The sequence below is a fragment of the Colletotrichum destructivum genome, chromosome 3 (genome assembly GCF_034447905.1).
Source record: "Colletotrichum destructivum chromosome 3, complete sequence".
NCBI classification, from domain to species: Eukaryota; Fungi; Ascomycota; class Sordariomycetes; order Glomerellales; family Glomerellaceae; genus Colletotrichum; species Colletotrichum destructivum.
Window position 1 is genome coordinate 2334895 of NC_085898.1, and position 25596 is coordinate 2360490.

Here is a 25596-nt window from a genome sequence, read left to right on the forward strand (position 1 = left end):
GGATCTCGTGGCGCATCCTCCGTTCTGGCCACAAACAGCCACATGCTTGCGATATCCCAGACCCTTGGCAATCACACACCCTCTCTCTATCTCTCTCTGCTCGCCATGTCAGATCGTGGCACTGCCGATCTGTGAACTGATGCCTCGAAGCAGAAGATTCGGAAAGTTATGAAGCGGACAAATCCAGAAGCTGCGCATCAGCGAGATCCGATCAACTTTACGGATACGGGCGGACGACATGCCGCCGAGACCCACGATCTGGTTGCGCTGCGCCCTCCGACAACGACGGCTTTTCGTCGGCATTTTGAACAACTACCCCTCGCTCTTGCTCTCTCGCTATTGCTCCGTCGAAAGGTATCACCGGCTGCGGCAATAAGCACGAAGAAACCCGCCTGATCGACTCACAGTTTTTCACCTTTTACGACGACGCGGATGAGATCTGATACGGATTTGCTGTTGGGGGAGGGCGTGGACCGCAGCGAGTGAGGGTATCCCCTGACTCGACTGTCCGTAGCAATGTCTGAGCATCCACCTGAGCAATCTGATATATGAGATGACACGAGTATTCACTCGGCCGCCGGTCATCGGTGGGCCAATTGGGGCCTCGAGAGATGACGGCGGAAAGGCAAGCGGGACATCCGGAGGTTTCGTCCGATATACTAGCCGCTGTCGATTGCCCGACTCTCAAGGGATGACCCTGTATCGAGCTCGCAGGTCAGCCGACATCGTCGACGACCTTGGGCCCTGTGGCTCTGGAAAGAGTAGGAGGGGGGGGGAGGAGGGGTGCTTGGTGCGGACCAGCCTCGTCGAGTCGCGCGTGCCCAAGGTCGACGACAGGCTTGGATGGGAATGTTTCAATCGCAAGCTTAGACGATGCGATATGTAAAGCCGCCTTTTCCCACGCCCATCGCCCATCGCCCATCGGCCAACCATACATCGGTCCAGCCCCACCGACAGGCAGTGGGATCGACGCACTTTTCCTAACCAAGAACAAGTCAGATCGCTGGTCAGGGGGAAAGGGACCGGCTTGGGTACACTATGTGGCTCATGGGGCAACGGGCCATGAGCGGGCCATGGGTTCTCCCCCCCCCCCCCCGGCCCAGTCCGACTCTGAGATCCCAGTCCCCCGGTCGGTCCAGTGAGTGGAGAGTGGCCCAGATCTCGACTCTAATCATTCATGGTTGTGCCTCTGTGCCTCTGTGCCTCTGTGCCTCAGGAGGAAGTATGCTCTGTATGGGCGGGAGGGAGTCGTCCTGGTGGGGGCGCTCCCCGCCCATTATGACAGCCTTTTCCTTTCTTTCTTTCTTTCTTTCTTTCCTCACTTTTTCATCATGTACGGCGCAAGGGATTTGTGATATGTGATGGCGGAACTGAGATCTGCCCTGACCAACATTTCGCAAGCTCTTCCCTTTTGATCACGGCCAAGACTCCCAATGCAGCAGTATTGCCCCGAGCCACTAAGCTCTCTGGGATTCCTGCTTCGTACATACATGTACGTAGGCATGTCTGATCTATGTTTTCCCCCCCTTGTTCAGAATCGGACAATCTGACATGTCACCGAAGCACGATCAACCGACATGGCGGTCGATCATGTTCTGAGTTCCTTCGAGTGCATATCTCACGTACTGACGCTGGAGCCCGTCCGGGGGAGGAAGGGAGGGGTTCCGACGGCCAGGCGGGCTTCTTTCTCACTGGGCGGATCGAGGTGCACACAGGCACACACACTCACGCAGCATTTCAAGGCAAAAGGCACGAGATGAACAGGTGCGGCGGTGGGGAAATAACGGAAGAGGTCGCAGATTCAATTCAAGGCGCATCCGACGGCCGTCGACGGGTCCGATGGGCGACAACTGTGAGACGCCCGACACAATTTCTCACCTCCACGACCGTAGCCTTTCGAATGGCCCCTTCGTTGTCGTTTATATAGCCCGGAACCGAGAGCGACCGACGGGCGGCACCACTCAGATCTTTCTTGCTTGACTCCGAGGAGGGGAGAGAGGGGGGGGGGGGGAGGGAGGAAAGTGGGAGACCAACCCCCGCTTGCATCATCATCGTCATCGTCTCTGGCGTCGTCGTCGTCTTCTCTCTACCCATGACGCCGGCGGGCACATTTTCGCAGTCCAGGCGATCCGTTACTCTCGTTATTTTTCTTCCTGCCTTTTTTTTCTCCTGCCGCTCGCCCACATCAATGGGACCCCACCGTGCGTCCCTCCGTCATCAGTAGAGAACGACAGAGATCGCGATCCTAGGGCATGGGCGAATGCAGGTGAGGACTGACGATGCGCCATGTTGGATGCGTTGCGCCCAGGACGCGCTGCAGAAACGAACCCAGCCGGCAACGGCAGCAGCAAGAGGGCCAAAGCGAGGCAGCTCGAGCCCAAGGAGGTTTTTCTATCAGTTCTCTCTTCACCTCTTCCTTCCCACGCTATCCTCTTTGACGATGTCGTCGCGAGAAGAGGACCCGCCGAACGAGATATTTCCTGACCCCTTCGATCTCGTCCGTCCACAGCCCCCTCACCCCCCCCCCCCTGCCGGCGCGTGATTCTTTTTTTCCTCGACAAAGCCCTAGGGCCGCCGCCGCCGCTGCTCCCCGCTGCCCATCTTGCAGTGCCAACGTTTTGGTTGTTGTTTTTTCCTCTGCTCTTCAAGGGGGCCCGTGTGACAGGAGCAGATCCGATCTGAGATGGACGACGACTCCTGATGATCTTGGAAGTTTGCGAGATATTCGCGACGTTTCGAAAGGGTCCCCTTTTTTCCTTCCCTCCTTTCTTTCTCCTCCCAGCCTTATCATCGCGCACCCAGGGAGGGGAACCGGGGGGGGTATAGCAAAGAGAGTTGCGATGGGATTTGAGATGGCCGTAAGTAAGTACCCGTACACCATGTACCCTCACCAGGTATCATTTTCCCACGGTCTCCGTCCATCTCTCGCAACGGGCGACCCACCCCGTTTTCCAAGCCCTCGTGGCAAATTCACAGTGGATTCACAGTGGCGCGGGCTCATGTTTTCTTTGTTCTTGAAGTGTTTGTTATATGTCTTTCTCTTTAGTGCGGTGCCAGAGCTCGACGAGGGCGAATGCAGGAGGGGGAGGGGGGGTCGACGAGTGTCGGCACACGATTGGCTCCGAGTCTGGAACAAGACTGTATCAGATGAGTCACGTTTCTCCTCTGTTAAGCCCAAGGCTTTTACCCGTATCCTCGTAGCAGAGGTCGGCCCTCTTCGCAACGCTCCAAACGGCGCGGCGTGGGGAGAAGGTCCTTTGGGGGGGTTTGACTGGTGTAAGTCGGAGGAGGGGCGGCGAAAAATGTGGAACGTGGACGGGCGCGGAGTAGGGGTCATGCTTGTTCGGAGCCGCGCACGACAACGCACGCGATGCTGGATGTTGAGAGCGGGGGCTGCCAAAATACTCCTTCTCGGCTGTCGCTGTCCTCCGTCTCCCAATGCGAGAGAGAGAGAGAGAGAGAGAAAGAGAGAAAGAGAGGTATCCTATTCGTCCCCTCTCCCCTACAGACCGGCGACGCCCTGTTCTGATCCACGCTTGCCACACAGGCAGGCGGCGAGATACCCCAAATGGATTGAGGGGGAGGGAAGAATAAGGCGTAACAGTACGGGAGGCGACCGGTCGGAGAAAGTCTTGGGACGAGGGACGGAACCTTCAGCATGGTAGGACCGCCCTGAACATCGGTACGGCTGTCCTTGAACAGCTTCCAGGTGTGTCCGTACGGCCGGCTTCCCCTGCCACACGTCCGCCGCGCAACTCCAGACGCGAGTGGCCGCGTGATTTGTCCTCGTGGAGGGCCTTCTCCGCGTCGGATGCAAGGGAGGGGCAACGAACGAGCTGTTGATGGTCGTTGAACTGTGTGTGGGAGGAGGGGTTGCGCTGCATGCTTGGGGCTTGCTTGGGGCGAGGTAGGTTCGGCCATGATGACCGTTGCTCAGCATTCCTGCGGCCGGATGGGACAGCGAGTTGGGTTCGGCGATTGTCCAAGACTCTGTGACTCTGTGACCCCCCCCCCCTTCCCCATTCCCTATTCCCTTATCCCCTTCTGCGCTCGCTGGACTCTCGGATCGGCGCCGTTGAACCAGGACGACTCCAAGTCCCCCCCGCGCCCATACTGAACCCCGGGTGGGTTTTGGAATGCTGCGGTTAGGTGGGTGGGTTGGTCAGTTTGGGTGGCCAGTTGAGACCTTTTCTTTACTTTTCCTCTTCGTACACTCCCAATGTCTCAAAGGGCGGGGCGAGGCGAGGCGAGACATACCAGAGACGAGACAGTTATATCAGACAGCCCGACTACCAGCCAGTGGCGCGCACGCGGGAGAGAGAAGGGGGGAAGGGGGGGCGAGTCGCTGGAACGAGTGGTGTTCGTTGCTCGTCGCTGTCTGAGATTCGGAAATGAGGATCTTGGGAGAGAGCTCGCGGATCAGGAGCCCGGGGGTTCTCTTCCAGTCGGGCCAATTTCTGCTGCTACTGGCGCCCTCTCCGTGCCTATGTCTCTGTACTACTTGGCACCGTTGCTGCTATCTATTGTTGCACTTTCTGGTCGCCCGGGGGGCTTGACGGCGACATGAGTGTCCCAACTAGCCACCATGGGAGATAGACACACACGCACAGAGAGAGAGAGAGAGAGAGAGAGAGAGAGAGAGTAGAGTCGTGTCTGTGTGTGGAAGGAGGGCCCGAGGACTTGGATCACCCCCGAGACCTATTGTTCCTGAGAATCCTGTGAGATGTGACAGCGGCGCCTTTTTTTTCCCCTTCCCTGGGTGAGATTTGGCAGTCTATCGTTGTGAGATCCTGCAGTTGTCCACTCAAACCCCTCCCTCCCCTTCTTTCTTCTTATTAATCCAGGTACGCAGATGCATCGTCGTTGCTGGCTGATAGGAGCCAAGAGAGAGAGAGGAGGGGGGGAGGGATGCGGCCAGGTATAGAGCTGCAGAATACGTGCAACGTTGGCAAAAGACGTGGTCTGGACTTGCTCGCCCCCCTCTCTTTTGAGGGCGAGGTAGTAGGTAGGATGCATAGGCACAGTCAGGTTCCGCTCTCCGCGAGTCCCACTACCGCACCGTTCTCCCACGTCGCAGGCCGCGCAGAGGTGAGGGGGGGCATGAATCTCGTCGATTGGATGATAAACCAGCCGCAGCCTGCAATGCCCTAATTCCCCCTATCTTCTTCCATCAAACCCCCCCCCCCCCCCTCATTGAGATTGCATTCGCCATCGGGGCCGGACGGTGTCGTGAGGGTGTGCTGTGCTCACCTGCCGGCTGTCTTCCGCGCCGGAAGCATTAAAGACGTGGGAGAGGTGGGGGATGGGGGGGAGGGGATGTTATAGAGAGAAGTTGACATGTCAGGTCTCATCTCTGCCCACCACTCGTTTCTTCCTCGGCGGAAACATCCTCGTGGCTTCGGGGGGCCGGGAAGGGGACTTGGCCACTTCTCATCCCCGTCGTGAAGGAGGAGGGGGTTCCAGGCCGTGTAAAGGGCGTGTAGAGGTGTCGAGATGGAGCGCATCAGTAATCAACGACTCAAGTTCCGGGCGTCTCGTCGGGCCACTTGTGTTAAGAGATAGGGTGGTCTCGTAAGTGTGTGTGTGCGCGCTGGTGAACATTGTCTTGTCTCGGACGTGGAATCCCGCGCGTGAGACGTGGGATTTGGGGCGCCCCAGAGGTTCTTTTTGATCGGCTTTTGAGAGAGAGAGAGAGAGAGAGAGAGAGAGAGAGAGAGAGAGAGAGAGAGACATAAGAGACACTTGCCAGTGGGATGGGTCGGTACGCTAACGACGTCCTCGTTCGTCGTGATTGCGACATGATCCCATCAGGCTTGCATCGTTTTCGGTGGTGGCCATTCGTGCTAGTATGAAGCCCAAGATCTGACGGATCAGATGGGTGTCCGCCCTTGACGCTTTTGTTAGGGGAGTTGATGTTTGATGGCGTGTACGGCACCCAGCCTTTGTCTAAATCGGAGGGTCTGAAATCTGATTTGTGGCAAAAGACTGCATCTCATGGCCCTCTGGCCACGGCCCAAGCCGCCACGGACGCAGAAGAGGAGTTTCGGTGACGGGGATCCAGCATGCTTGAAGAGACGAGAGACTGGCAGAGCACTCAAGGCTCTGTGACCCTGACTGCTTACCTCGAAGCCTATCCGTGTCATCTTCGACTCTGAGAATGCATCTGCTATAGAATCATGACACCCGAAGCAAACTCCGGTTGGTTTGTAGTGGGAGCCAAACAGCAATCTGCGCGCAATATCCAAAGTAAACGTTAGTGTATACAACAAAAGGGCATTTCCACCGCGCCTGTTGTTGGCGCGCGGTCCGGATCTTTGTCATGCCCCGGTGCCTGCTCTCCCCTTTCTAGCTTCTCGATGGAAGTCCTGGGCGAGACCGGGACACGAAGGATCTCCTGAAGCGCGACATGTGCATCTGGACAGTGTTTTGGGTGGAGAAGAAAGACTTGTTGGGGAGGGTAAAGAAAAAGGACTGTTTGACAGCAGCTTAAAACGAAGCAATATCTAGAAGGGGGGAGGCAAAGCAGGATGGATGTTTTTCATATGCTAGGTTCGGTTTTCGCATAACCGACCATGACTTCCCAAGTCCTGGCCAATGTGACCCGGTAACTCGTTGCTAATGTAGCCAAGGAGACGAACCCCCGCTACATTTGCTTTGTTTAGTTCAAAGGCGTGTATGGCCTTGGACGAAGAACTCGGGTTAATCCTCGGCCATCGTGCGATTGACGCCCCCCGACCGAAGTGGGTTAACTATGTAATTACAGGAGGTGAGGAGGAATCACTTGCGTCGACTATTTAGATTCACCTCGTTGACCTAACTCGCGCATGTCTGTTACCTCACCCTGTTGTTTTTGTGTCCTTATAATCTTATTTTAATCGACCATGTTTTAAACGATAACGCTAGGAAAGGGGTAAGGAAGGACTATTCGTGATGAGTGCACAAACAACGTCAAGTGAATGAAAACACACAACTCCTTATATTTTATCCTCATCCGTGTTGGGGCCGGATGCTGGTGTGAGAGACAGGCTGGGCATCTCAGGAGAAACGCTTCCCAACGAGTGCTTTACTTTGCAGATTTCAATTCAGGCCATACAAACATCATCCTGGAGCTCGTGTAAAAGCATGATCGGAAGAATAAGACAGAAGGCTTCAATACGACTCCGACAGTATCGATCACTTGTAACCTCAACGGGGAACTCGGAGGGCCGAGGTTGTTCGAGGGACACAACAGTCAGTGTGATACCATGGCGATAAGAACCCTTTCGAGAAATTTGGCCTCAGGGCTGCGCTTCTGAGTCGCCATCGGTGAGAATGACGCCGCAACGCGAGAGAGAAGAGCTGATTCTCCTCGAACTCATGTACCATGGCTTGGGTTTCCCCGATGACACGATGGCATCCCGATTTTCACATTCAGCACAGTCATCCGATGTGATTGACATCTCTATTCCGACACTATCATTACAACATCAATCCACCCATTGAGGTAAATAGTACTTGACATTCTCATATACAAGGAAGGTGACCCAAGTAGCGGGCATCACCCTCACGACACCGGGCATCAGGCCGCGGTAGAAGCCCCTGGGGCCCTCCTCCTGCCAGATCCTCGCCACCACGCCTCGGATCCCGCGGCCGAACCGCTCGTCGGCGTCGTAGTTCTGCAGCCGGCTCCGCAGCACCTGGTAAGGGTACGTCACGGCACCGGCGACCAGCTTCGCGGCGCTCGAGATGACCACGGTTGCCTCGTTGCTCAGCCGGCCCCCGTCGTCGCCCTTGCGCCGCCTGCCGGCAAAGTACATCTTCTTGGCGGGCTCGTACACGGCAAACTGCACGGCGCCGTGCGACACGCCGATGAGGCTGACGCCGAGGCCGCGGTAGAAGCCGCGCCAGCCCTCGGAGCGGTACAAGACCCGGGCGCCGGCCCACATGCTCGAGTAGGCCCCCGCGGCGGTGCGGTCGGAGGAGATCATGCGTGTCTTGAGCACCCAGATGGGATTCGTCAGGACCTGCGTGAGCGCGCCGGCGAGGGCCGACGAGACGAAGAAGTCCTGCGTCGTAAGGTGCTCCTTGGTCAGGTTCCGGGCCTCGAGACCCGAGCCGTGCGCCAGGGGCAGGTAGCCGGCCCTCCAGTAGGCGAAGGCCCGCTCGACGCGCGACTTGAAGAAGAAGAAGGCCGACCAGCTCGAGGCGTTGCCGATGAGGTTCGGCGTCAGGCCTCGGTAGAGGGAAGCGATGGGGTGTGGGTTCTGGGTGAGCGTGCGGATGAGCGACATGGTCGTCAGCGACACTGAAGGGTTCGCGGCGCTCCTGTGAACTGGATGAATGGTTAGCGTTGGAAGGGGGGCTTCATTGACCGGCTTGAGTCTTCACTTACTTTGCATCCGTGTCTTCACGATGTCAAGCGGGTGAACCACAAGAGTCGCGACAGAGCCGGCCGAGAGCCCGGCGACGGACTCAACGAGCGCGGGTGAGATGCCCGCATTTTTGCTGTCCGACATAGAATCGAGGGACTCTTGGTCACATTGCAGAGTACTTGCTCGAATTCAACAATGTCTTTTCTCGCCGAGTTGAAGCGTATTTTCACGGGTTGGAAAGAGCTTGGGTGAAGCTTGAGTGTGGCTGGTGACATCCCCCGGCTCACATGAAAAAAATTCATACGTCATTTTAGCCTCTTAAAGTGCGGCTCCGCTGCATTTTCCGGAGCTTCAGCCACAGCTGGCCCCCTTGCCGGGGTCATCGTGACGAGCGGTAACACGTCAACGGCCGTGAGGGTGTTGGACTCCTTGGCTTGTTTAGAATTTTACTCATCATCATGATGACTCAATCGGTCAGCTCATAGCACCACTTGACTAGATCTTGTGACGGCGCATATGGTACGAAGCCTGCGGTCGTTTGAAGCTTGTGTGCAGATACTCATCTCCGCATAGTTTCAATGTCTGTCGGCAGCTGATTCATAATTGATCGAGTTCGAATCCAACAGTTCAGTTTTATCATAGACGTCGACTCAATCGGATATTGGGAAGGACCGCCTGTGCTGAAAGCGGCGCCCATGAGTGCCTGACGGCCATCCTCTAGCCCAATATTGCCAATGACAACCTTTAAAAGTTACCATATCCATTCCCCATCTCGAAACATGCCATGCGTCTCACAGATTGCAGAGGGAGTGTCGTCAGAGAGGGTTCATTTGATTACATATGTAGTTGTACAGTTCGCCAAGGCCGAGGCCGCGGCCCGAAATCCCTCATCACCCACGCAGGGGATCTATCGTGTCAACCCTGAAAATGCCGGCTTGCCCATGGTGCGTCGGAAGCCTGAATAGTGTACATAAAGTCGATGTCAAAGGCGCGTGTCGTCTAAGAGAGAGGGGAAATAAGGCTGGCAAGGCGTTAGCACTTGACCACACAACGGCCAGTTTAAAGAATACAAGACATACCGGATGAAAGGCGGGCGGGGCTCGCTACGGGTGTAGCCTAGAAACAGTCAATATTGTTGCGGCTGAAGAGCCCGTCAGGCTTTTGATGCTTCGTTCGTACCGAGGTAGAGAACAAGAGGCAGGTATCCGCTGTGAGCAGGTTAGCATCGCTGTCGATAGTGGCCAACTCTTCAGTAAAACATACTAGTGAATGGCAATGCGGGAGATCTCAATGATCTTTCCAATGCGCTCCTACGAATGCGACAGTTAGATTCGGAACGACGCAACGTGATGTGGGCAGCCAGTGCGTCGCACCTTAGACTCCTCGGAGAGAGTGAACATCTTGACGATTGAGATGAGACGTCGGCGGGATCAGAGAAATGTGAAAGCTGCTGGTTTACGCGGTGTCGCCAATGTTCGTCGTCGCCGGGGTTCGCGGGTTTCTCGTCGTCGTTCGGGATGGGCGATGGTGGTTGCGCTGGGTAGAGCTGCACCTGAACTTTTTCTCAATCTGCCGGAAAAACCGCGGAGTGGAACCTTCCCGGAAGAACCACGCAACGTGGTATGCACCGCTGGAAAGGCCTGGCTTATCGGACCTCACCCCAGGCAGGCTCGATAAGGTACGTACTTCCTGTGCCAGAGCTCAAGCGCGTTGGACGTCAAGGCCAAAATTTCCAGGTCTCTCGTGTTGAAGCTGGGATATTGACACTTTCGCCTCACGCAACCAACCATACCGTGATCCCCCTTCCAATCATAGTCTGGTCGCGTATACAAAAAGGAGACTGCAGAATCTTCACAATGGCTCAAAATAGGCATTGGTAAGCTTCAGCCCACTCTGCACATCCTCCAATTGGAAAGCTAACCACACGCGACGAAGGGAACAAGACAAAGATGCGACCATTTACATCGGTAACATCGACGAGCGCGCGAGCCCGGCCATGGTGTACGAGATCATGCTACAAATGGGCCCCATCCACAACATCCACATGCCTCGCGACCGCGTCACCCAGAACCACCAGGGCTTCGGCTTCGTTGAGTTCCGCACGCCTGGCGACGCCGAGTACGCCGCCAACGTGATGAACGGCATCAAGCTCTACGGCAAGTCGCTACGCGTCAACAAGGCTAGCGCCGACAAACAGAAGCAGGCCGAGGTGGGCGCCGAGTTATTCGTCGGAAACCTCGACCCCATGGTCGACGAAAAGATCCTTTACGACACCTTTTCGCGCTTCGGTCCCCTCGTCAACCTGCCCAAGGTCGCGAGGGAAGACAGCGGCAACTCCAAGGGTTTCGGCTTCATCTCCTACGCCGACTTTGAGAGTTCCGATGCCGCCATCTCGAACCTGCACGGGCAGTACATCCTCAGCAAGGAGGTTTCGGTCCAGTACGCCTTCAAGAAGGACGGCAAGGGCGAGCGCCACGGCGACGCCGCGGAGCGTGAGCTGGCTGCCCAGGCCAAGAAGAGGAACATCGTTCCGGAGATCCAGGCCGTACCACCCGCATTCCTGAACGCACCGCCCCCCGGCCCCGTTCCGACTGCCCCCGCCGGCTTCGATCCCGCAAACGGCCTTCCCGTTCCGGCACCCAGCCCCGGCCCCCCTGCCGGCTTCGCACCCCCGCCACGAGGACCTGCGCAGTACAACGCCGTGCCACCGCCTCAGAATATGGGCGTCCCCGGTGTCGGCCGAGGCATGGTGCTCCCGCCCGCGCCTTCAGGCCTGCCGGCCCGCCCACCTCAGTCCCAGGGAGGCTACACCAACCCCGCCGATTTCCACCCGGGCGCCCCGGGGTTCCGGCCGCCCAGCGGGCCTCCCGCCCCCCCCGGTTTCGCAGCCCCTCCGCCCAACTTCCCAATCCCTCCTCCAGGTTCCTCCGGCACGCCGCCCGCGCCGCCCGGTTTCATGCCTCCTCCTGGGTTCAACCCTCCCGGGTTTCCTCGACGGTGAAGGGGGCAGGCGGGGTACGAAAGTCACCACGCGATGGTGCGCCACTCAACACAACACGGAGGCCACTGCTCCGACATAGCAGCGCTCCAGGGAAGTCTTCTGGGGAGCACGTCGCTTCCAGAAACAGCAGGGCGTTCAGGATAAGGACCGCGCAAGGACTTCGTTACAAGCGGGCTGGATCAAACTGCAATGGTCTGTCTCCGCTTCGAGTAAACGGGCTTGCCATTGCTGACGATGTCTAGAATTCCCTCTCTCTCTCTCCGTCAGGAAGTGATGGTTAGAACGATGCGGTGGCGCCGCATCAGGTGATGGGAAAAGTTGATATCTTTGCTGAATGTATCAGTAGTATAACAACCAATAGCTACGGAGGGCGACCAGCCATTCAAGTCAACAGTCGTCATTAGTCCGATATTAATGGAGAAACGATGAGTCCATACTCTGATGTGGACCCCAAATCGGTCGCTAGATGTCCTCGCAGCGTAAGACACAAGGCAGAGAGAGAAAGCATGTGGTATTTGTTCTTGATTTCTTTTGTACATGGATTACATATGATAGGCACACAAGTATCATACAGCTTCTATTCCGTTAGTCCGTCCCCCCACCGCCCTAAAAAACGCCTTCGGTCGGACTTAAGAATCGTTGGTCTCGTCCGGCGACAGCGTCTTCCATTCCTTTTGGTGGCCGAAAGCCTCGTCCCAAGTCAGGGGCTCCTCCTCACCGAGGACATGAATCGGCGACGTTTTGCTCAACGCGTCCTGTTCCTTCCGGTACTGTTTGCCCTTCGAGCTGAATGTCTCTAACTTGCCCGAGAACATGGAGTACCACTGTTTCTCTCGGTCTTTGGGGTCGTCGTGCACGAGCACCTTCTTGCGTCTATCCTGCAGGGCCTTGTATATAGTCTTTGCGCGATCGCCAGGGAGATCCTCAATAGAATACTCCAAAACCCATAGCGATCGCGAGCTAAGGGGATCGGGTCGCGGGACGTACTGCCCATTGACCTTGTTGCGGATCGTCACAACCATGCCCAGGAGCTCGCCTTTTTTAATATCGAGCTCGGTGTCAGCCTCTCGACTCTTTTCACCGGCATCACTGGCGGCTTCCTTGATGGATTCGGCGGTGGCGGCGGCGGCGGCGGCGCTTCTAATACTGGACTCGAGGCCATCACTGGTCTCAGATGAGAGGTCGTCGGCCGGTGAAGTTGTCGAAGTTGTTGGGCCGCTTTCCGCCTGTCTGGACCTGGCCACAAGCTCGGAAAGAATGCGTTCAAATGTTCGAAGTTTGGAAACGTCAGAAGCGGTGTCGTCGTCGTACTCCTCAACCTCAGCCTTTTCATCCACACGTGTGGCAACCTGAAGAATGAGATCTTTCAGGCCAAGATCGCGAGAGCCGCGTACTCCCGAATCGGCACGATCGGTACTTGGAATAGAGGTATCCTGGACTTCTTGCGGTGGTTGCGCTTCACCTGTCTCCTGGGCCACCGACGTCGTTTCTGAGCTCGTTGGCGTATCCGCCTGCGCTGCGCCGAGTCCATCGCCTTGAGCGGAAGCGGTCGTCGAAGCAACAGTTCCACTGACAAGTGATTCGACCTGCTCGTTTTCCTTGCCATCGCTCTCCCGTACATCGTTGGCTTGTTTGGGAGTAAGGGCCTCGAGTAGGCCGTCGACGTACCAACGAGCCTCCTCCGGCGTCCTCGCTTTGAGCAGACCACTCTGTTCCAGGGCGTCCTGGATTGCCTCTCGAACATGGCCGATGCCAAGAGCATCATCTTCGACCGCCTCGTCCACCTTCTCTTGCATTTCTTCCCAGAAAGCTTGCGTCTGTCGCAGCTGGTTCCGAGCTTCGTCGATGCTAACCGTTTCGTCTTCCTGGCTGACTAGCTGCTCGGCTTCCGGCTCCGGTGCTTCGGGTTCTGACTCTTCTTGGGCAAGGCCAAGAATTTGCTTTTCGTACTCGGCAACAGCGGTCTGATTGGAGGTCTGGACCTTCTCGATCTCCTCTGACGTGACAGGTTTGGCGAAAACATACATGAAAGGAGGATCCGTGGGCCGCGTCTCTACGTGAAGCCGGATAGAGCGGCCGGGAAAGCGTTCCGTAGCACGATCGAGCACCTTGTTGAGAAGATGCAGACTAAGCTTGAACTCTTGGTCGCCGAGGGTTCGGTTTTCAGTTCCGTGAAGGGACAGGTCCATCTCCTCCAGACTGACGTATTGGAAGCCGAAAATGCGCTGGGTGTTGTGGAAGGCGACGAAAATACCATCCATACGACCCATCCGCACTTGCAGAGAGTACTTGAGAAATGCCGCTCGAATCATGTCAAAGTACTCCCGCTCAAACGACTCCCACTGACCAAATCGTTTGCGAATTTCGTACCCGAGACCTTTCTGGAATCCCTGGGAGTCCATACGGATGGAAACGACGGCTCTTGTCTTGAGGTCGAACATGCCACTCCCCGGCAAGCGCGGATCGTAGGCGTCTAGCTGGGAGCGCATAAGGAAGTCACCCATGGTCGTGTAATGGAAGGCTTCCTCTGCATTGCGCTCTTCTTCCGTGATCTGGCCTGAGTTGGCTCGGCGGTATCTCTCGAACTCATCCTTCGGTAGAGTCAAGAGCTTCTCCATTGACTTTCCAAGCATACTCAGAATGCTGGCGCTGTCATACTCTTTGTCTGCGTCGATGGCGTAGACGTCATCCTTCAGATGAAGGAACGCGGCGGCCGGGGCACGTAGAATTTGTGTGAAGGATGTGAAGTCGGGGTTGAATTGCCGACTGAGGTTCGCAGCGTTGATCGGCCGCCAAGCAGAGAGCAGGTAGTGGAAATGTGACAGCATCTGTGTCATGCTGGAGGTGGATCCGGTATATTTCTTGCGAAGCTTGGCTGCAAGGCCAACTAAGGTATTGTCTTTAGAAGAGGTGACATACTTCTTGAGCGCATTGAAGTCGAACTCGTTGATCGGCATGATGTTTGAGAGGTAGGGGTCAAAATTGTAGACTCGAGAACGGGGGTCTTGCAAATGGTAAACTCCAGGATTGAACAGCACTCTTTCCAGTCCGTAGGACAGTTTGGGGACTTCTGGCGCATCCGGTACTTCGATGGGCTCCAGATCAAGGCTTCTCGCAACTACTCTCTGTACGTTCAGTTTCGATTTCCTGCGCGACTTGCCTGCTTTGGTTGTGGATGTCTCGGAAGCGTCACCAGAGCTAGCACCTTTGGCGTCTAATGCGGCAGCCCCCGATGCACCTGCAACAAGGGCAGTCTTGTCACCTCGAAACAAACGGTTTGCGATAGACGTCCAATTTCCGGAGAGCTTCCCAGGTTCAGAGGCAGACGGCGCTGATGTCTCGTTGTTTGGTTTCCGCACCACGCTTCTGACCTTGCGAATCGGGGGGGTTGTGCCCGAGGCTTTCGCTTCTTCGGTTTCAACGGACTGGGTAGCCGATGTCGATGACGCAATTGCTGTGGCTAAATTTGATTCATCCGTCTTGGAAGAAGTGCTTGTGACAGCCGGCCGCTTGGCCAGGTGGTCCAGAGGAATCTGCTGCGAGCTCAAGACGCTCTTCAGTACATCCAAGGTACCACTGACTGTCTTGAGCTTCCCGCCTAGCTTCGATGTTTGCCGCTTCACGAACTTTTCCAGCTCTTGCGCCTTTGTCACATCGCTAGGGTCTGCCTCGTGACCCTCGGTGCCCTTCTGGACGTGGGATAACCTCTTGTTGATAGAGGCATAGCTATCCTCAAGCTTCTTCAGGGACTCAAACACCTGGCGTATGACATCGGGGCCGGCCGGTTGTTCGGTCGTTGTCGAGGGAGGCTCCGGGGAGGCAGATTTCGTCGAGGTCGCGGCTCGGGCTTGCTTCGTCTTCTTCGGAGAGGAGTTTGTTGGTCGACGAGAACGAGTGAACTTTGCACGGGCTTTCTTTTCATCCTTTCCGCCTGAAGAGTTGGCGTTTGTATCCAGTGGCCTCTCCTCCGTCGCAGCTGGCTCATCCACGGCTGTTGACGTATTTACGCTCTTTGCGTAACCACGATCGCTCACTAGGACGGTGCTCCGGAACTGTGCGGGTCGCGAACTACATGGCGCTGAAAGACAGGACCTGTGCGGCGTGCATACGTAAAGGTGTCCGAGCCGTCGAAGGCGTTGAGGGTTCACGCGAAGCATTGAGAACGGTTTTCAGCAAATCCCCGAGGCGCGATGGGGAGTCGGGTAAGGTGGTAATGAGTAGAAGCTCAATTTTTTTTTACTAGGTGTACATCGTACAGCATGCGCCGCGGACCCACGTGATCCGTGCATACGTATAATCCCTACCTACATCATAGGTACGTACCTATGCATGTGATGAAAGTGTTTTCTAGAAGGGAATTGATCCTCACCAACATTCGGCGCTACTCCCAATGGTAAATCCCAATGCATACGCACAGCGGCGACCTGTCACTTGTGTATACGACATCTTTCGACAACACACATTGGTGAACGAGCCTCAAAGTTTATCGTCTCCCAACCAGTACGCCACATCATATGGCGACGAACATATTTGGGGGGTATTATGCTTTCCCAAACAACCAGCTCAAGCCAAGCCAAACCCCATACAAGACCAGACGCCACTCCCTAATGCCGTGAACACACTGACCCATGCTAACTAAACCTGAGCCTACCTACTCCTTTCCAGTAAATGCATGGGACGCATAATCTGTTGCGGTCTGACGTGCAGCCTCTGCGTCTGCAAATAGTGCTTGGACTTCAAAAGAGTCAGCCAGCATGCCGTCCGCAACACTCATCCAGAGTAGGTTTCCGCTACGCTTTGCCTGTGTCGATGCTGCCCTCGCACTCTTGAGCGCCTGCTCGCCGACCACATTGTCAAATAGTCTGAATCGCATGATGCTCAGAGCTATCGCCAGACAGTGCGTATTCCCTGTCACCTTTGAACCGTTCAACGAGTTCGTTATGCTCGTTTTGATTTGGTGCATCGAGGGAGGGGGGATTGTATTGGCCGTCGCTTGAACGAGGTTGAAAGCCGTTCGAATGTCCGGATCTTGGTGTTCGGTACATATTGGCCGCAACTGCTCCAAGAGGTCGGTGGATGTCATCTCATCGCGATATGACGAGTCCTGGAGAATCCAGATACGGTTCAAAGCGGCGAGTATGCAAATCTCCAGCTTGGCAGGTTTCCTGCCACCTGGCCCTCCGCGGCCTGCGTGGATGCTCAATCTCTCGTCTTCGAACAAGAGGAGCGCCGTCTCGAGGTCGCCGGTGCCTTGATGGTACACCCCGGAAAGGTAGAGCGAGAACACGTTGAATATCTCATTCACAGTTGGTGTGATCGCCTGCTGCAACTGTGCCACGCACTGTTCGACCTTGGACCATTGACTGTGGGTTGCAAAATACAATCCCGTCAAGGCCTGCAGGTAGCAGAAAATCTCGGTTCTCCACTTGGCCTGCTCCGTGGACTCCCGTAGCGATGCTGCAGGGACACTAGGGGCAATCTCCTTATTCCCTTTGGGAAAGTTAGTGGCGAGCCCCCTTGATAAGTACAATCGACACTCACACTTTGCCAGTACATCGAAGCCCTCTCTCCAGAACTCATGGCTTCTCTTTGGGTCCGATCCAGGTCGGTACATACCAGCCAAACCACTAAATGTGTACCTACGCCAAGTCAGCCAAGTTGCAGTTAGGAACCATCAATCGCTAATCAGCGTACGTTAAGACAACGATCTCAAGTCTGTTGAGAAAAGTCATCACGATGTAATCATGCTGGCTATCAGAGGCTCCGGCCCGGAGAATCGCAGAGGTGTCGTCGCTAAGCGTTGCCGAGGTAACATTGTGCTTCTTGATGGGGATCAGGATCTCCGGGTTTAGGTCGGTCCAAGTCTGGGACCCCAAGTTCGCATCCAGCTTTGCTTGTAGTGACCGTAGTTTGTGAATCAGGATGTCCGGCGTCTTCTGATGCATGCTACAAGCAAGATCAAGCAGGAGCGTCAGAACGTCTAACTGTGGTATCTGGACAGACGGGTCCAACTGGTATTTGGTAGCCTGCGCCAGACAGGTCTGCACACGTTCAATGGTGTCTGGGCGAACAGTTCTCAAAACCGATAAGCCTTCTAGAAGAGAAGCAAACACAACCATGGCATGGTCGCCTCGTTGGCCCGCGAGGGTAGCGATTGCACGCAAGTTGTCAAGTACTGCGGCATCGGGCGGACTACCTGCATGGACATGGAATGTGGCTTTTAATAAACGAAAGGCGTATACCCAGTGAATGTGTTTGAAACTGACTGATGATTAGCTTACGATTCTAGAGTGTACGAGGCCTCGACGAGATTACGTACGTTAGGCAATCCGAGAGATTCTTGTCAATGGCGATGAAGGCTGCCTTTTGATTCCGTTGGAACAGGACCTTCAACAAAAGGTACTGCATGCAGTACTTGAGATCGGCGTATCTGTGCTGGGGGCTTGTCAGTACAGAACACAGCCTGGGAAAGTTGGAATTCCATTAACCTTGTCGCAAATGGTGATACCCTTGCTCAAGGCTGTTTCCGCCTCTTGAAGGTTTTCTGTCTCGTCACACAAGATAGACGCATATCGGAGCCTCGCTTTCGCCTCCTGCCTCGGCGAAAGTCGGTTGCTTTGGAAGGCGGCCTCGAGACAAGCCAGCCCGGTCGTAATCAACTTTTGATACTCGCGCACCTGTTCGTCCGAGCCCGACGCCGTGACTCTCTGCACCCCGCGGCGTGCCTTCTCAAAACACTCTTCTGCCACATGTATAAGGATCGTGGTCGTGTCGTACGATCTCGCTTTCGTCGACAAGGCCGGGGAGCCCCGAGAGGAAATCGCAGGAGAGTTCATCGAGGATATAGCAGGCGATTTCCTGGCGATGCTGGGAGATCTTGCGGGCTGTACAGTGGGCGAGTTGGCGAAATTGGGTTCAGGGCTTCGCTGGGCTGGCGAAGGTTCCGGCAGGGCCTGGTGGTGCAGAACCGGCACGCCCTGAGGTTGGCTTACGGTCGGCTGAGAGAACTGTGCATACTGGGGCACTGCTGGAAAGACCTGCGGACTATGTTGTTGCTGTTGTTGCTGCTGCTGCTGCTGTGGTTGAAGGGGCGGCTGCGGCGGTTGCTGAAATTGTGGTTGGAATTGCGGTAGGTGTTGCGACTGCGGCGTCGGCTGGTACTCGCCGTATACGGGTGGTGTCGGCGTCGGCGTCGGCGCCGTTGCGAGCGCGGGTGATCGGGAGACGTTGGTATGCTGAGGAAACGGAGAGTGAGTAGGCGGGAATTGTACGTTCATCGAGTTGTTATGAAGAAACGGTTGCTGCGTCTGATGGTGATTGGGGTAGTGCGGTTGCTGCTGCTGCTGCTGCTGCTGCTGCTGCGGAAAGGTGCCGCCATACGCAGGAAACTGTCCATATCCGTTGGCTTGCATGCCCATGGGCGTAGGCGCTGGGAGGATGGGAGCGGGCGTGGGTGCCGGTGAGTGATGATAATTCCTTTGGACAGGTTGCGCCTGGTCGTGGCTGCCATATGCAGCATTCGGGTAGTTTGGGGCCTGGCCATTGCCGTTGCCATTCCCGTTGCCGTTGCCGTAGGGGTCGTGATACGGTTGGGGAGCGTTCTGCTGGCCGTTGAAGGCATGCCCCGAAGGCAAGGAGCCCCGGTATGTCATCTTCGGGACGGCATATGGATCGCAGGTTTCGCTACATAAGGTCTCGCAGGTCGCTTCGTTGAACTGGACTGGCTTGTTGCGACGCGGTCGCTGTCCAATAGCCGATCTCATGGTCGCGAGGCTCCTTCTGAGATGGACATGGCCCCTGCATGCCTTACATAATTACACGTGCATCCCAAACCCCCAACGAAGCAACCCCCGGCTGGCAACGGCTGATGCACTGGCCATTGCTCCCATGAGAACAAATTCCTGCCTACCTAACCTGAGGTAGGTAGTGTAATGGCTTGGCATCCGCGACCCAAAGTACTGAGTACATGTTTGGTATCTGTGCCTAGGTGTGCCTCGGCTCGAACTCGAGATCAGCAATACTTATGAACATCGCTCAACATCCACGTCATTGCCACTCTGGAATTGGTTGTACGCTCAGGTCGAATCCCGTCTCGCAAAGACGGACATCGGTGAACCCAACGCCGATCACCTGCATACCTGCGTAGAAAATCGCGATAGGCTCATTGGTATCTTCAGTGCTATCCCAATATGGACAACCCCCCCCGGTCGTGTTTGCTGGTTAATTCGCAAGCTCCCTGGTCCTCGGGGCTCCACTGCCATGACTTGTGGTTCTTCGTCCCTTTTCACATGGCAGCGCTTTTGACTTCTCGATGAATGTGTTCTTGAATTCTTCTCCTCTATTCTTCCGCAGTCTTCTTGACGAGATTGTATTGTTTCTCGCCTTGTCACTCTCACTTCATTCTCCGTGTTACACTCGGCCCCAACCACGACATTTTCTCTCGAAGCTAAGCTGTTTCGATCAGCCGTTGCCCGAAGACTCCGAATTATGGACTGGCTTGGATATGCAAAGATCGACTTCACCCACGCGCCATCGCCTGTGTCTCTCAAAGAAAATGATGGCAATCAGACAGACTTGCTCAAGGTCTGTGAGAAGATCACACCGCCATGCCGGATGAACCCGCTCCTCTTCAATGGCCATCTGCAGACAATGTGGACGGCCACCAAGCAACACGGGCCCCCGGTGTACTATCGCCGGAAGGTGTTCCACGCCGACGACAAGGCATTCGACGGTACCTTTGCCGTTGACTTTGTCACGGAGCCCTTCAAAGATGTGGACAGTACACTGCCGCCTCGAACGAAGTATTTCGAGGACCAGGACTTTGAGACACTGCCTTCGGATGACGACAGGCCGCAGCTGGTTGTACTCCACGGCCTTTCAGGAGGCTCTCATGAGATCTACCTAAGGCATGCCATTGCGCCATTGATCGACTCGGGCAAATGGGAGGTGTGCGTGGTGAACTCGAGAGGCTGTGCGAACAGCAAGTTCACCAGCGGCATTCTGTACAATGCCAGAGCGACGTGGGACTTTCGTCAGGTTCGTAGTTTTAGCTTGAGTTGGATGAATAGGGTAGACTGACGACCATCACAGACGATCAAGTGGCTGAGGAAGAAGTTCCCAAACCGTCCTTTGTTTGGCCTAGGTTTCTCGCTCGGCGCCAACATGCTGACCAACGCATGTTCACACCGTCTCCTGTGACAACGACATACTGGCTAACTGGCTTTCAACAGTACTGCGGAGAGGAGGGCGTCAACTGTGAGCTGACGGCCGCTATCGCGTGCTCCAACCCCTTCAACCTCGAGGTCGCAAACAAGGCATTGAAGCGAAACTTCCTCGGCAGAGAGGTTTACCAAAGAGTCATGGGCAGTCAGTCGCCACCTTCTGGTTGCATGGCTACATCGTTCCGGGCTGACGTGTTTCAACAGCCAGCATGAAGCAGCTCATTGCTGATCACAAGGAAGAGGTGCAGAAGCACACAAACCTGGATCTCGAACGTATCCAGAACCTGACATACCTTTGGGAGTTTGATCGAGAAGTCCAGTAAGTTGTCAGATTTGCTAAACGCAACCAAGTTGTTCTGACTTCCGTAGATGCATAAGCTGGGGATACCCAACGGAGAGTGCTTATTACCGTGATGCATCATCTTGTGACGCCGTCTTGGCCATCAGGATTCCGTTCCTTGCCCTTCACGCAACAGACGATCCCGTAAGCACCAGTTCAGTCATTCGCCGGGATTCAGATGGGCTGACATCATCCGCAGATTGCTGTAAACGAAGCCATCCCCTATGAGGAGTTCGAGAAGAACCCGTACACTGTTCTGTGCACGACCTCTCTCGGCGGACACCTCTGCTGGTTTGAGCCCGGCGGTGGAAGATGGCACGCGAAGCCGGTACGTATCCCACAACTAACTGCTAACAGACTGTTGACTGACAGGTTCAGGTTGCGAATTTCTTCAACCATATGGCTTTCAACGTAGACCACAGCCAGCTGCCTCCCAAGACGAACAGCGCTCCACCAACGAACGGCAAATCGGAGTTTCACTTTAACCCTGTGAGACGCAAGATGGAAATCAAGGCAGGCTCGGATTAGATGTGCACAGTAGATAGACGTAAAACCCAAGCCGAGCCCGGAAACGGCGCATGGATATAGAACATAGATAGAAGGCACCTCTGCTTGTTGAACATTGACGCGGCTCTGTAAGGAGCTAGAGACAGCAAGATGTACAACGAGGTGCAACAAGGTGTCGCCCGGCGGCCCCCACAGCTTGGTAGTTGCCCGTTGGTGATGCATTAAGCTCTCGCGGAAGGGCAAGATCCGCCATGGTATCCGCTCTGAACGCCGCGAAACACTACAAGGGGTTTAAAACAAGACGAATATAAGATCCCCCTCCCACTTCCCAGTCCAGTATGTTTTGTTTTGGCACTCCCGAACGCCGCCCATGATGCAAACACATGCTAATACTAAGAGGCAGCGCCTCTCCACTCGTCGATGGTCCCTTACGCGAACGAGACGCTCTTCTTCTTCTTGGGCTTGGCGGCCCGGGACCCGGAGATCGCGATGTGGTTGACGTTCTCCTCGGTATCGGGCTTCCCGTTGGTGGCGCGCTTCCTCTTCTTACGCAGGGAGTCCTTGGTGTCCTCCAACTTCGACTTCCTCTCTTCGTCCTTCTTCTCGGCCTCTACTCGGCGGGCTTCGCGGATCTCCTCCATCTGTCTAGCCTTCATCATCTTAGACTCGATCTGGCCCTCCTTCTCGGCCTGTACCATGGCCAGAATTGTCGTCATGCTCTCCTATAAATCGAGTCAGCAATCGCGACATCAGACAAAGCGCAGTCGTGAGGTGCAGCCTTACCCTATCGTCGACAAAGACCTTGCCCTTCTTCTTGCCCTTGGGCTTCGCCACGCCGGCGGGCGTGACCATGTTCAACTTGGGAATATCGAGCTCCGCCTCTGTGTAGACCTTCTTCTTGCGCTTCTTCAGCAGGGCGTCGAGGTTCGACTTCCCCTTGGCCTTCAGCGGCTTGGTACCCTTGGGGGTGTCCTTGGATTTCCTGACGATGCCGTCGGGCACAGCGCTGGCGTTCTTGGCGGCATTCTTGCTGTTCTTAATACCGGAGCCGTTGGATGCGTGCTTGTTCTTGATGGTTCTCGTCTTTGAGGGCGCCATTGTGGAGGTCGTGTGTGTAGTTGCGAGAGTGGCGGGTATGTGTGAATTGGGACTTGTCGCAACTCGGCGAGATGGGGAGTTGGAGGGACCAAGTGCGAAATCTAGAATTTTTTTTGACTATCGGGGACGATAAGCTCACCGAGACGGCTGCGATAAGCTTGAGTGGGTCCGTTCCCCACCACCTGGCATCACTAAGACTCTCTCTACACAGCGTACTCTGTACATTTCCAGAAAAGCCAAGAAACTAAAAGCTGGTCTACAACAGTGCTCGGCACATCAACAACTACCAGTATGCCTGCTGTCGAGACCATGAAAAGGACGGATACAGTTGTTTGAAGTCCAATTGTATCGGACCATTCGCTGGGATCGGCGACTCGACCCTTGGTCCTAAAGCGCCTTTTGTGTAGCAGCGCCGCCCAATCTCAAGTAAAAAAGGTCCTAAGGTCTGAACATCTCTTTCTTTCGAGTCTTCTTCCATTCATACAAGCCACCGGTGTCAAGCCTCCAAGACCTTGACGCCGCACCGAGGCATCGGGGTGGGTTGCGCGCACTTTTATTGGAGACGCGGCATAGTCGAACTCTCCCCGCATGGCTGACGTACCGAAATGGCACCATTGACCGCTCTGGTTTGGTCCTTGAGTGCAGTGTGACTGAGGATCGAGAGACGACGTCTGAGGGAGAATGCTGGAGATATCGGGAGTTGGTGGTATAATACGGTCAATGACACCAGAACACAACAGTGTCTGTCCGGCTTTTTGAACAGAATACAAATGACCGAAAGCGACTTGTGCCGGTATGAATACAACACATTTGAGAAAGGTGAAGCCAGTTTCCGAGCCGACAAGCGTGAATTCACATCCCCATCGGTAGGGCATTGCCTCTGCCAAATATGGGGAGGGGGCCAGTCTCAGACGCGGAGGCGGAGGCGGAGGTCAAGACGGCTACCCCAGGAATCCCCACCTTTGATGTCCCTGTAGCTCCAGAATGAACCTCGGCTCCGGCTCGTCCCATCATCCATCTACCGTACCATGAGACCAGACACTCCTCGTTCAAAAGGGAGAAGAGATCCATGCTGTTAACGTCTTCTCCATCTTCTGCACCTCTAGACTCACCAAACCAAACGTGCCACTTCGTGACGACGTGCACTATTAGTAGCCTCTTCCCCTGAACCACCGAAAATATGACGTCCAGAGTCCCAGCCATCGTAAGTCACCAATGCGGGGGAGCTCGCGTCGCCGCCGTTCACAGCTGACCCGGCCGCCACCAGGTCTTGGATCGCCTCAGCGATCGCGCAAAGGAGGCCCTCGACCTCGTTGCTAAGTTCGTCGAGGAAGAATGCATCCCGTAAGCAATTGGCCCCACGACAGACCACTTATCACGGCTAATAATGCTACGCTCTCAGCGCCGATCCGATTTTGGAAGCCCAGATCGGTCAGGGCGACGAGAGATGGAGCCATCACCCGGCCATTGTCGACGACCTCAAGGTCAAGGCCAGGAAGCTTGGTCTTTGGAACATGTTCCTGCCAAAGGGCCACTACAAGGAATCCCCCGGCTTCACGAACCTCGAGTACGGTCTCATGGCTGAGTGGCTCGGCAAGTCGAGAGTCGCCTCCGAGGCCGTCAATTGCGCGGCACCCGATACCGGCAACATGGAGGTCCTGGCCAAGTATGGAAACGAGGAACAGAAGAACAAGTGGCTGAAGCCTCTAATGGAAGGCCAGATCCGCTCTGCGTTCCTGATGACAGAGCCCGATGTCGCCTCCTCGGACGCGACCAACATCCAGCTGAGCATGCGCAAGGAAGGCAACGAATACGTCCTCAACGGCTCGGTAAGCCCCCCCCCCCCCCCCCCCCGCTCCCCCCAAATAGCTCATGGCCTCTTTTCTGACAATTGTAGAAATGGTGGTCCAGCGGTGCTGGCGACCCCCGGTGCTCGGTCTACATCGTCATGGGCAAGAGTGACCCCAACAACAAGGACCCCTACAGGCAACAGTCTGTTATCCTCGTCCCCGCGGGTACCAAGGGTATCACGATCCACCGCATGCTTCAGGTTTACGGCTACGACGACGCGCCCCACGGGCATGGCCACATCAGCTTCAAGGACGTCCGGGTGCCCGCCAGTAACCTCGTCCTCGGCGAGGGTCGCGGCTTCGAGATTATCCAGGGCAGACTCGGCCCTGGCCGCATCCATCACGCCATGCGAACCATTGGAGCGGTAAGTGCAAACAGTACATCCATCTCCTGAAGAACAACAGTCTAACGCGCATCTATCCTCCTAGGCTGAGCGCGCTCTCGAATGGATGCTGATGCGCATCAACGATCCTACCAAGACGCCCTTCGGCAAGCAGCTGCGGGAGCACGGCGTCATCCTCGAGTGGGTGGCCAAGTCCCGCATCGAGATTGACGCCGCTCGCCTCGTCGTCCTCAACGCCGCCATCCGGATGGATGACCTTGGCCCCAAGAAGGCCCTCAAGGAGATCGCTGAGGCCAAGGTCCTCGTCCCGCAGACGGCTCTGACGGTCATCGACCGCGCCATTCAGTCATTTGGCGCGGCCGGCATTTGCCAGGACACGCCGCTGGCCAGCATGTGGGCCAATATCCGGACCCTGCGGCTCGCCGACGGCCCTGATGAGGTGCATCTGCAGCAGCTCGGCAGGAATGAGAACAAGAGGGGCAAGGAGGTTACGGATAAGATCCAGTGGCAGAAGCAGAAGACGGAGCAGCTCATGGTGCAGTACAAGACTAAGACGATGCAGCCGGGGGCCAACATCAACCGGTCCAGGCTGTGAGGTGTGTCGGCTGTTTGTCTTGTATAGCTCGATGATTTAACAAACCCAATGTTGTGTACAACACCAAAACAGAAGAAAAAGTAACAACCCTTCCGAATGCCGGTATCCGTTAGCGAATGGGAATGTAGGTAGTCTAACATGAAATGCGATTCTTCAACGGTTGGCCCGCCGCCTCCAATACCATTCCATCTGACTCACACTCAGGCTCATTGTCCGGCCATGTGTGTCGGAGCCAGGAACTTCGCAGCTGCCAATATGGAGAGAGACCTTGCGGCATTAAGACCCGGGG

At 55.7% G+C, this 25596-nt stretch overlaps 8 protein-coding genes across 8 annotated transcripts; 3 read left to right on the plus strand and 5 right to left on the minus strand.

The window, feature by feature from the left end:
- Positions 1-7443: 7443 nt before the first annotated feature.
- CDEST_04789 (Putative mitochondrial carrier domain superfamily, NAD/FAD transporter SLC25A32) lies at positions 7444-8616 on the minus strand. Its single transcript, XM_062920948.1, has 2 exons — positions 8372-8616; positions 7444-8311 (listed from the first exon to the last, which is right to left on the minus strand). The coding sequence occupies exons 1-2, from the start codon at positions 8493-8495 to the stop codon at positions 7467-7469; spliced, it is 969 nt and encodes a 322-aa protein (XP_062776999.1). The 5' UTR covers positions 8496-8616; the 3' UTR covers positions 7444-7466.
- Positions 8617-9241: 625 nt separating this feature from the next.
- CDEST_04790 (Putative mitochondrial import receptor subunit TOM7) lies at positions 9242-9751 on the minus strand (the record flags this gene model as incomplete). Its single annotated transcript, XM_062920949.1, has 5 exons — positions 9242-9308; positions 9431-9467; positions 9531-9559; positions 9615-9661; positions 9725-9751. 5 exons carry the CDS (start codon positions 9749-9751, stop codon positions 9242-9244), a joined length of 207 nt encoding a protein of 68 aa, XP_062777000.1.
- Positions 9752-10043: 292 nt separating this feature from the next.
- CDEST_04791 (Putative RNA recognition motif domain, nucleotide-binding alpha-beta plait domain superfamily) lies at positions 10044-11854 on the plus strand. Its single transcript, XM_062920950.1, has 3 exons — positions 10044-10227; positions 10287-11544; positions 11595-11854. Exons 1-2 carry the CDS (start codon positions 10208-10210, stop codon positions 11350-11352), a joined length of 1086 nt encoding a protein of 361 aa, XP_062777001.1. The 5' UTR covers positions 10044-10207; the 3' UTR covers positions 11353-11544; positions 11595-11854.
- A 119-nt stretch (positions 11855-11973) lies between these two features.
- CDEST_04792 (uncharacterized protein) lies at positions 11974-15549 on the minus strand. The gene has a single exon (XM_062920951.1). It carries the CDS (start codon positions 15507-15509, stop codon positions 11982-11984), a length of 3528 nt encoding a protein of 1175 aa, XP_062777002.1. The 5' UTR covers positions 15510-15549; the 3' UTR covers positions 11974-11981.
- A 141-nt stretch (positions 15550-15690) lies between these two features.
- CDEST_04793 (Putative chromatid cohesion factor MAU2) lies at positions 15691-19115 on the minus strand (the record flags this gene model as incomplete). The annotated part of the gene is made up of 5 exons (XM_062920952.1): positions 15691-16842; positions 16894-16991; positions 17047-17613; positions 17672-17787; positions 17841-19115. The coding sequence occupies 5 exons, from the start codon at positions 19113-19115 to the stop codon at positions 16004-16006; spliced, it is 2895 nt and encodes a 964-aa protein (XP_062777003.1). The 3' UTR covers positions 15691-16003.
- Positions 19116-19567: 452 nt separating this feature from the next.
- On the plus strand, positions 19568-21613 carry CDEST_04794 (Putative alpha/beta hydrolase-1, AB hydrolase 4 family). Its single transcript, XM_062920953.1, has 7 exons — positions 19568-20388; positions 20443-20526; positions 20583-20718; positions 20778-20892; positions 20943-21057; positions 21113-21241; positions 21292-21613. Exons 1-7 carry the CDS (start codon positions 19840-19842, stop codon positions 21439-21441), a joined length of 1278 nt encoding a protein of 425 aa, XP_062777004.1. The 5' UTR covers positions 19568-19839; the 3' UTR covers positions 21442-21613.
- Position 21614: 1 nt separating this feature from the next.
- Positions 21615-22624, minus strand: CDEST_04795 (Putative 60S ribosomal subunit assembly/export protein Loc1). Its single transcript, XM_062920954.1, has 2 exons — positions 22204-22624; positions 21615-22142 (listed from the first exon to the last, which is right to left on the minus strand). Exons 1-2 carry the CDS (start codon positions 22516-22518, stop codon positions 21849-21851), a joined length of 609 nt encoding a protein of 202 aa, XP_062777005.1. The 5' UTR covers positions 22519-22624; the 3' UTR covers positions 21615-21848.
- Position 22625: 1 nt separating this feature from the next.
- On the plus strand, positions 22626-25477 carry CDEST_04796 (Putative acyl-CoA oxidase/dehydrogenase, middle domain, acyl-CoA dehydrogenase/oxidase). The gene is made up of 5 exons (XM_062920955.1): positions 22626-23722; positions 23786-23862; positions 23921-24347; positions 24416-24733; positions 24798-25477. The coding sequence occupies exons 1-5, from the start codon at positions 23699-23701 to the stop codon at positions 25305-25307; spliced, it is 1356 nt and encodes a 451-aa protein (XP_062777006.1). The 5' UTR covers positions 22626-23698; the 3' UTR covers positions 25308-25477.
- The last annotated feature ends 119 nt before the right edge of the window (positions 25478-25596 follow it).

Bases quoted from the DNA above. Each gene is read 5' to 3' on its own strand.
- CDEST_04789 (XM_062920948.1), bottom strand. From the start codon at position 8,495: ATGTCGGACAGCAAAAATGCGGGCATCTCACCCGCGCTCGTTGAGTCC. The intron at 8,312-8,371 runs GTAAGTGAAGAC...CCATTCATCCAG, and splicing joins CGTGAAGACACGGATGCAAA to TTCACAGGAGCGCCGCGAAC.
- CDEST_04791 (XM_062920950.1), top strand. From the start codon at position 10,208: ATGGCTCAAAATAGGCATTG. The intron at 10,228-10,286 runs GTAAGCTTCAGC...CACGCGACGAAG, and splicing joins ATGGCTCAAAATAGGCATTG to GGAACAAGACAAAGATGCGA.
- CDEST_04792 (XM_062920951.1), bottom strand. From the start codon at position 15,509: ATGCTTCGCGTGAACCCTCAACGCCTTCGACGGCTCGGACACCTTTAC.
- CDEST_04794 (XM_062920953.1), top strand. From the start codon at position 19,840: ATGGACTGGCTTGGATATGCAAAGATCGACTTCACCCACGCGCCATCG. The intron at 20,527-20,582 runs GCATGTTCACAC...GGCTTTCAACAG, and splicing joins GCGCCAACATGCTGACCAAC to TACTGCGGAGAGGAGGGCGT. The intron at 21,242-21,291 runs GTACGTATCCCA...TGACAGGTTCAG, and splicing joins GAAGATGGCACGCGAAGCCG to GTTGCGAATTTCTTCAACCA.
- CDEST_04795 (XM_062920954.1), bottom strand. From the start codon at position 22,518: ATGGCGCCCTCAAAGACGAGAACCATCAAGAACAAGCACGCATCCAAC. The intron at 22,143-22,203 runs GTAAGGCTGCAC...CTCGATTTATAG, and splicing joins AGGTCTTTGTCGACGATAGG to GAGAGCATGACGACAATTCT.
- CDEST_04796 (XM_062920955.1), top strand. From the start codon at position 23,699: ATGACGTCCAGAGTCCCAGCCATC. The intron at 23,723-23,785 runs GTAAGTCACCAA...GGCCGCCACCAG, and splicing joins CGTCCAGAGTCCCAGCCATC to GTCTTGGATCGCCTCAGCGA. The intron at 24,734-24,797 runs GTAAGTGCAAAC...CTATCCTCCTAG, and splicing joins CCATGCGAACCATTGGAGCG to GCTGAGCGCGCTCTCGAATG.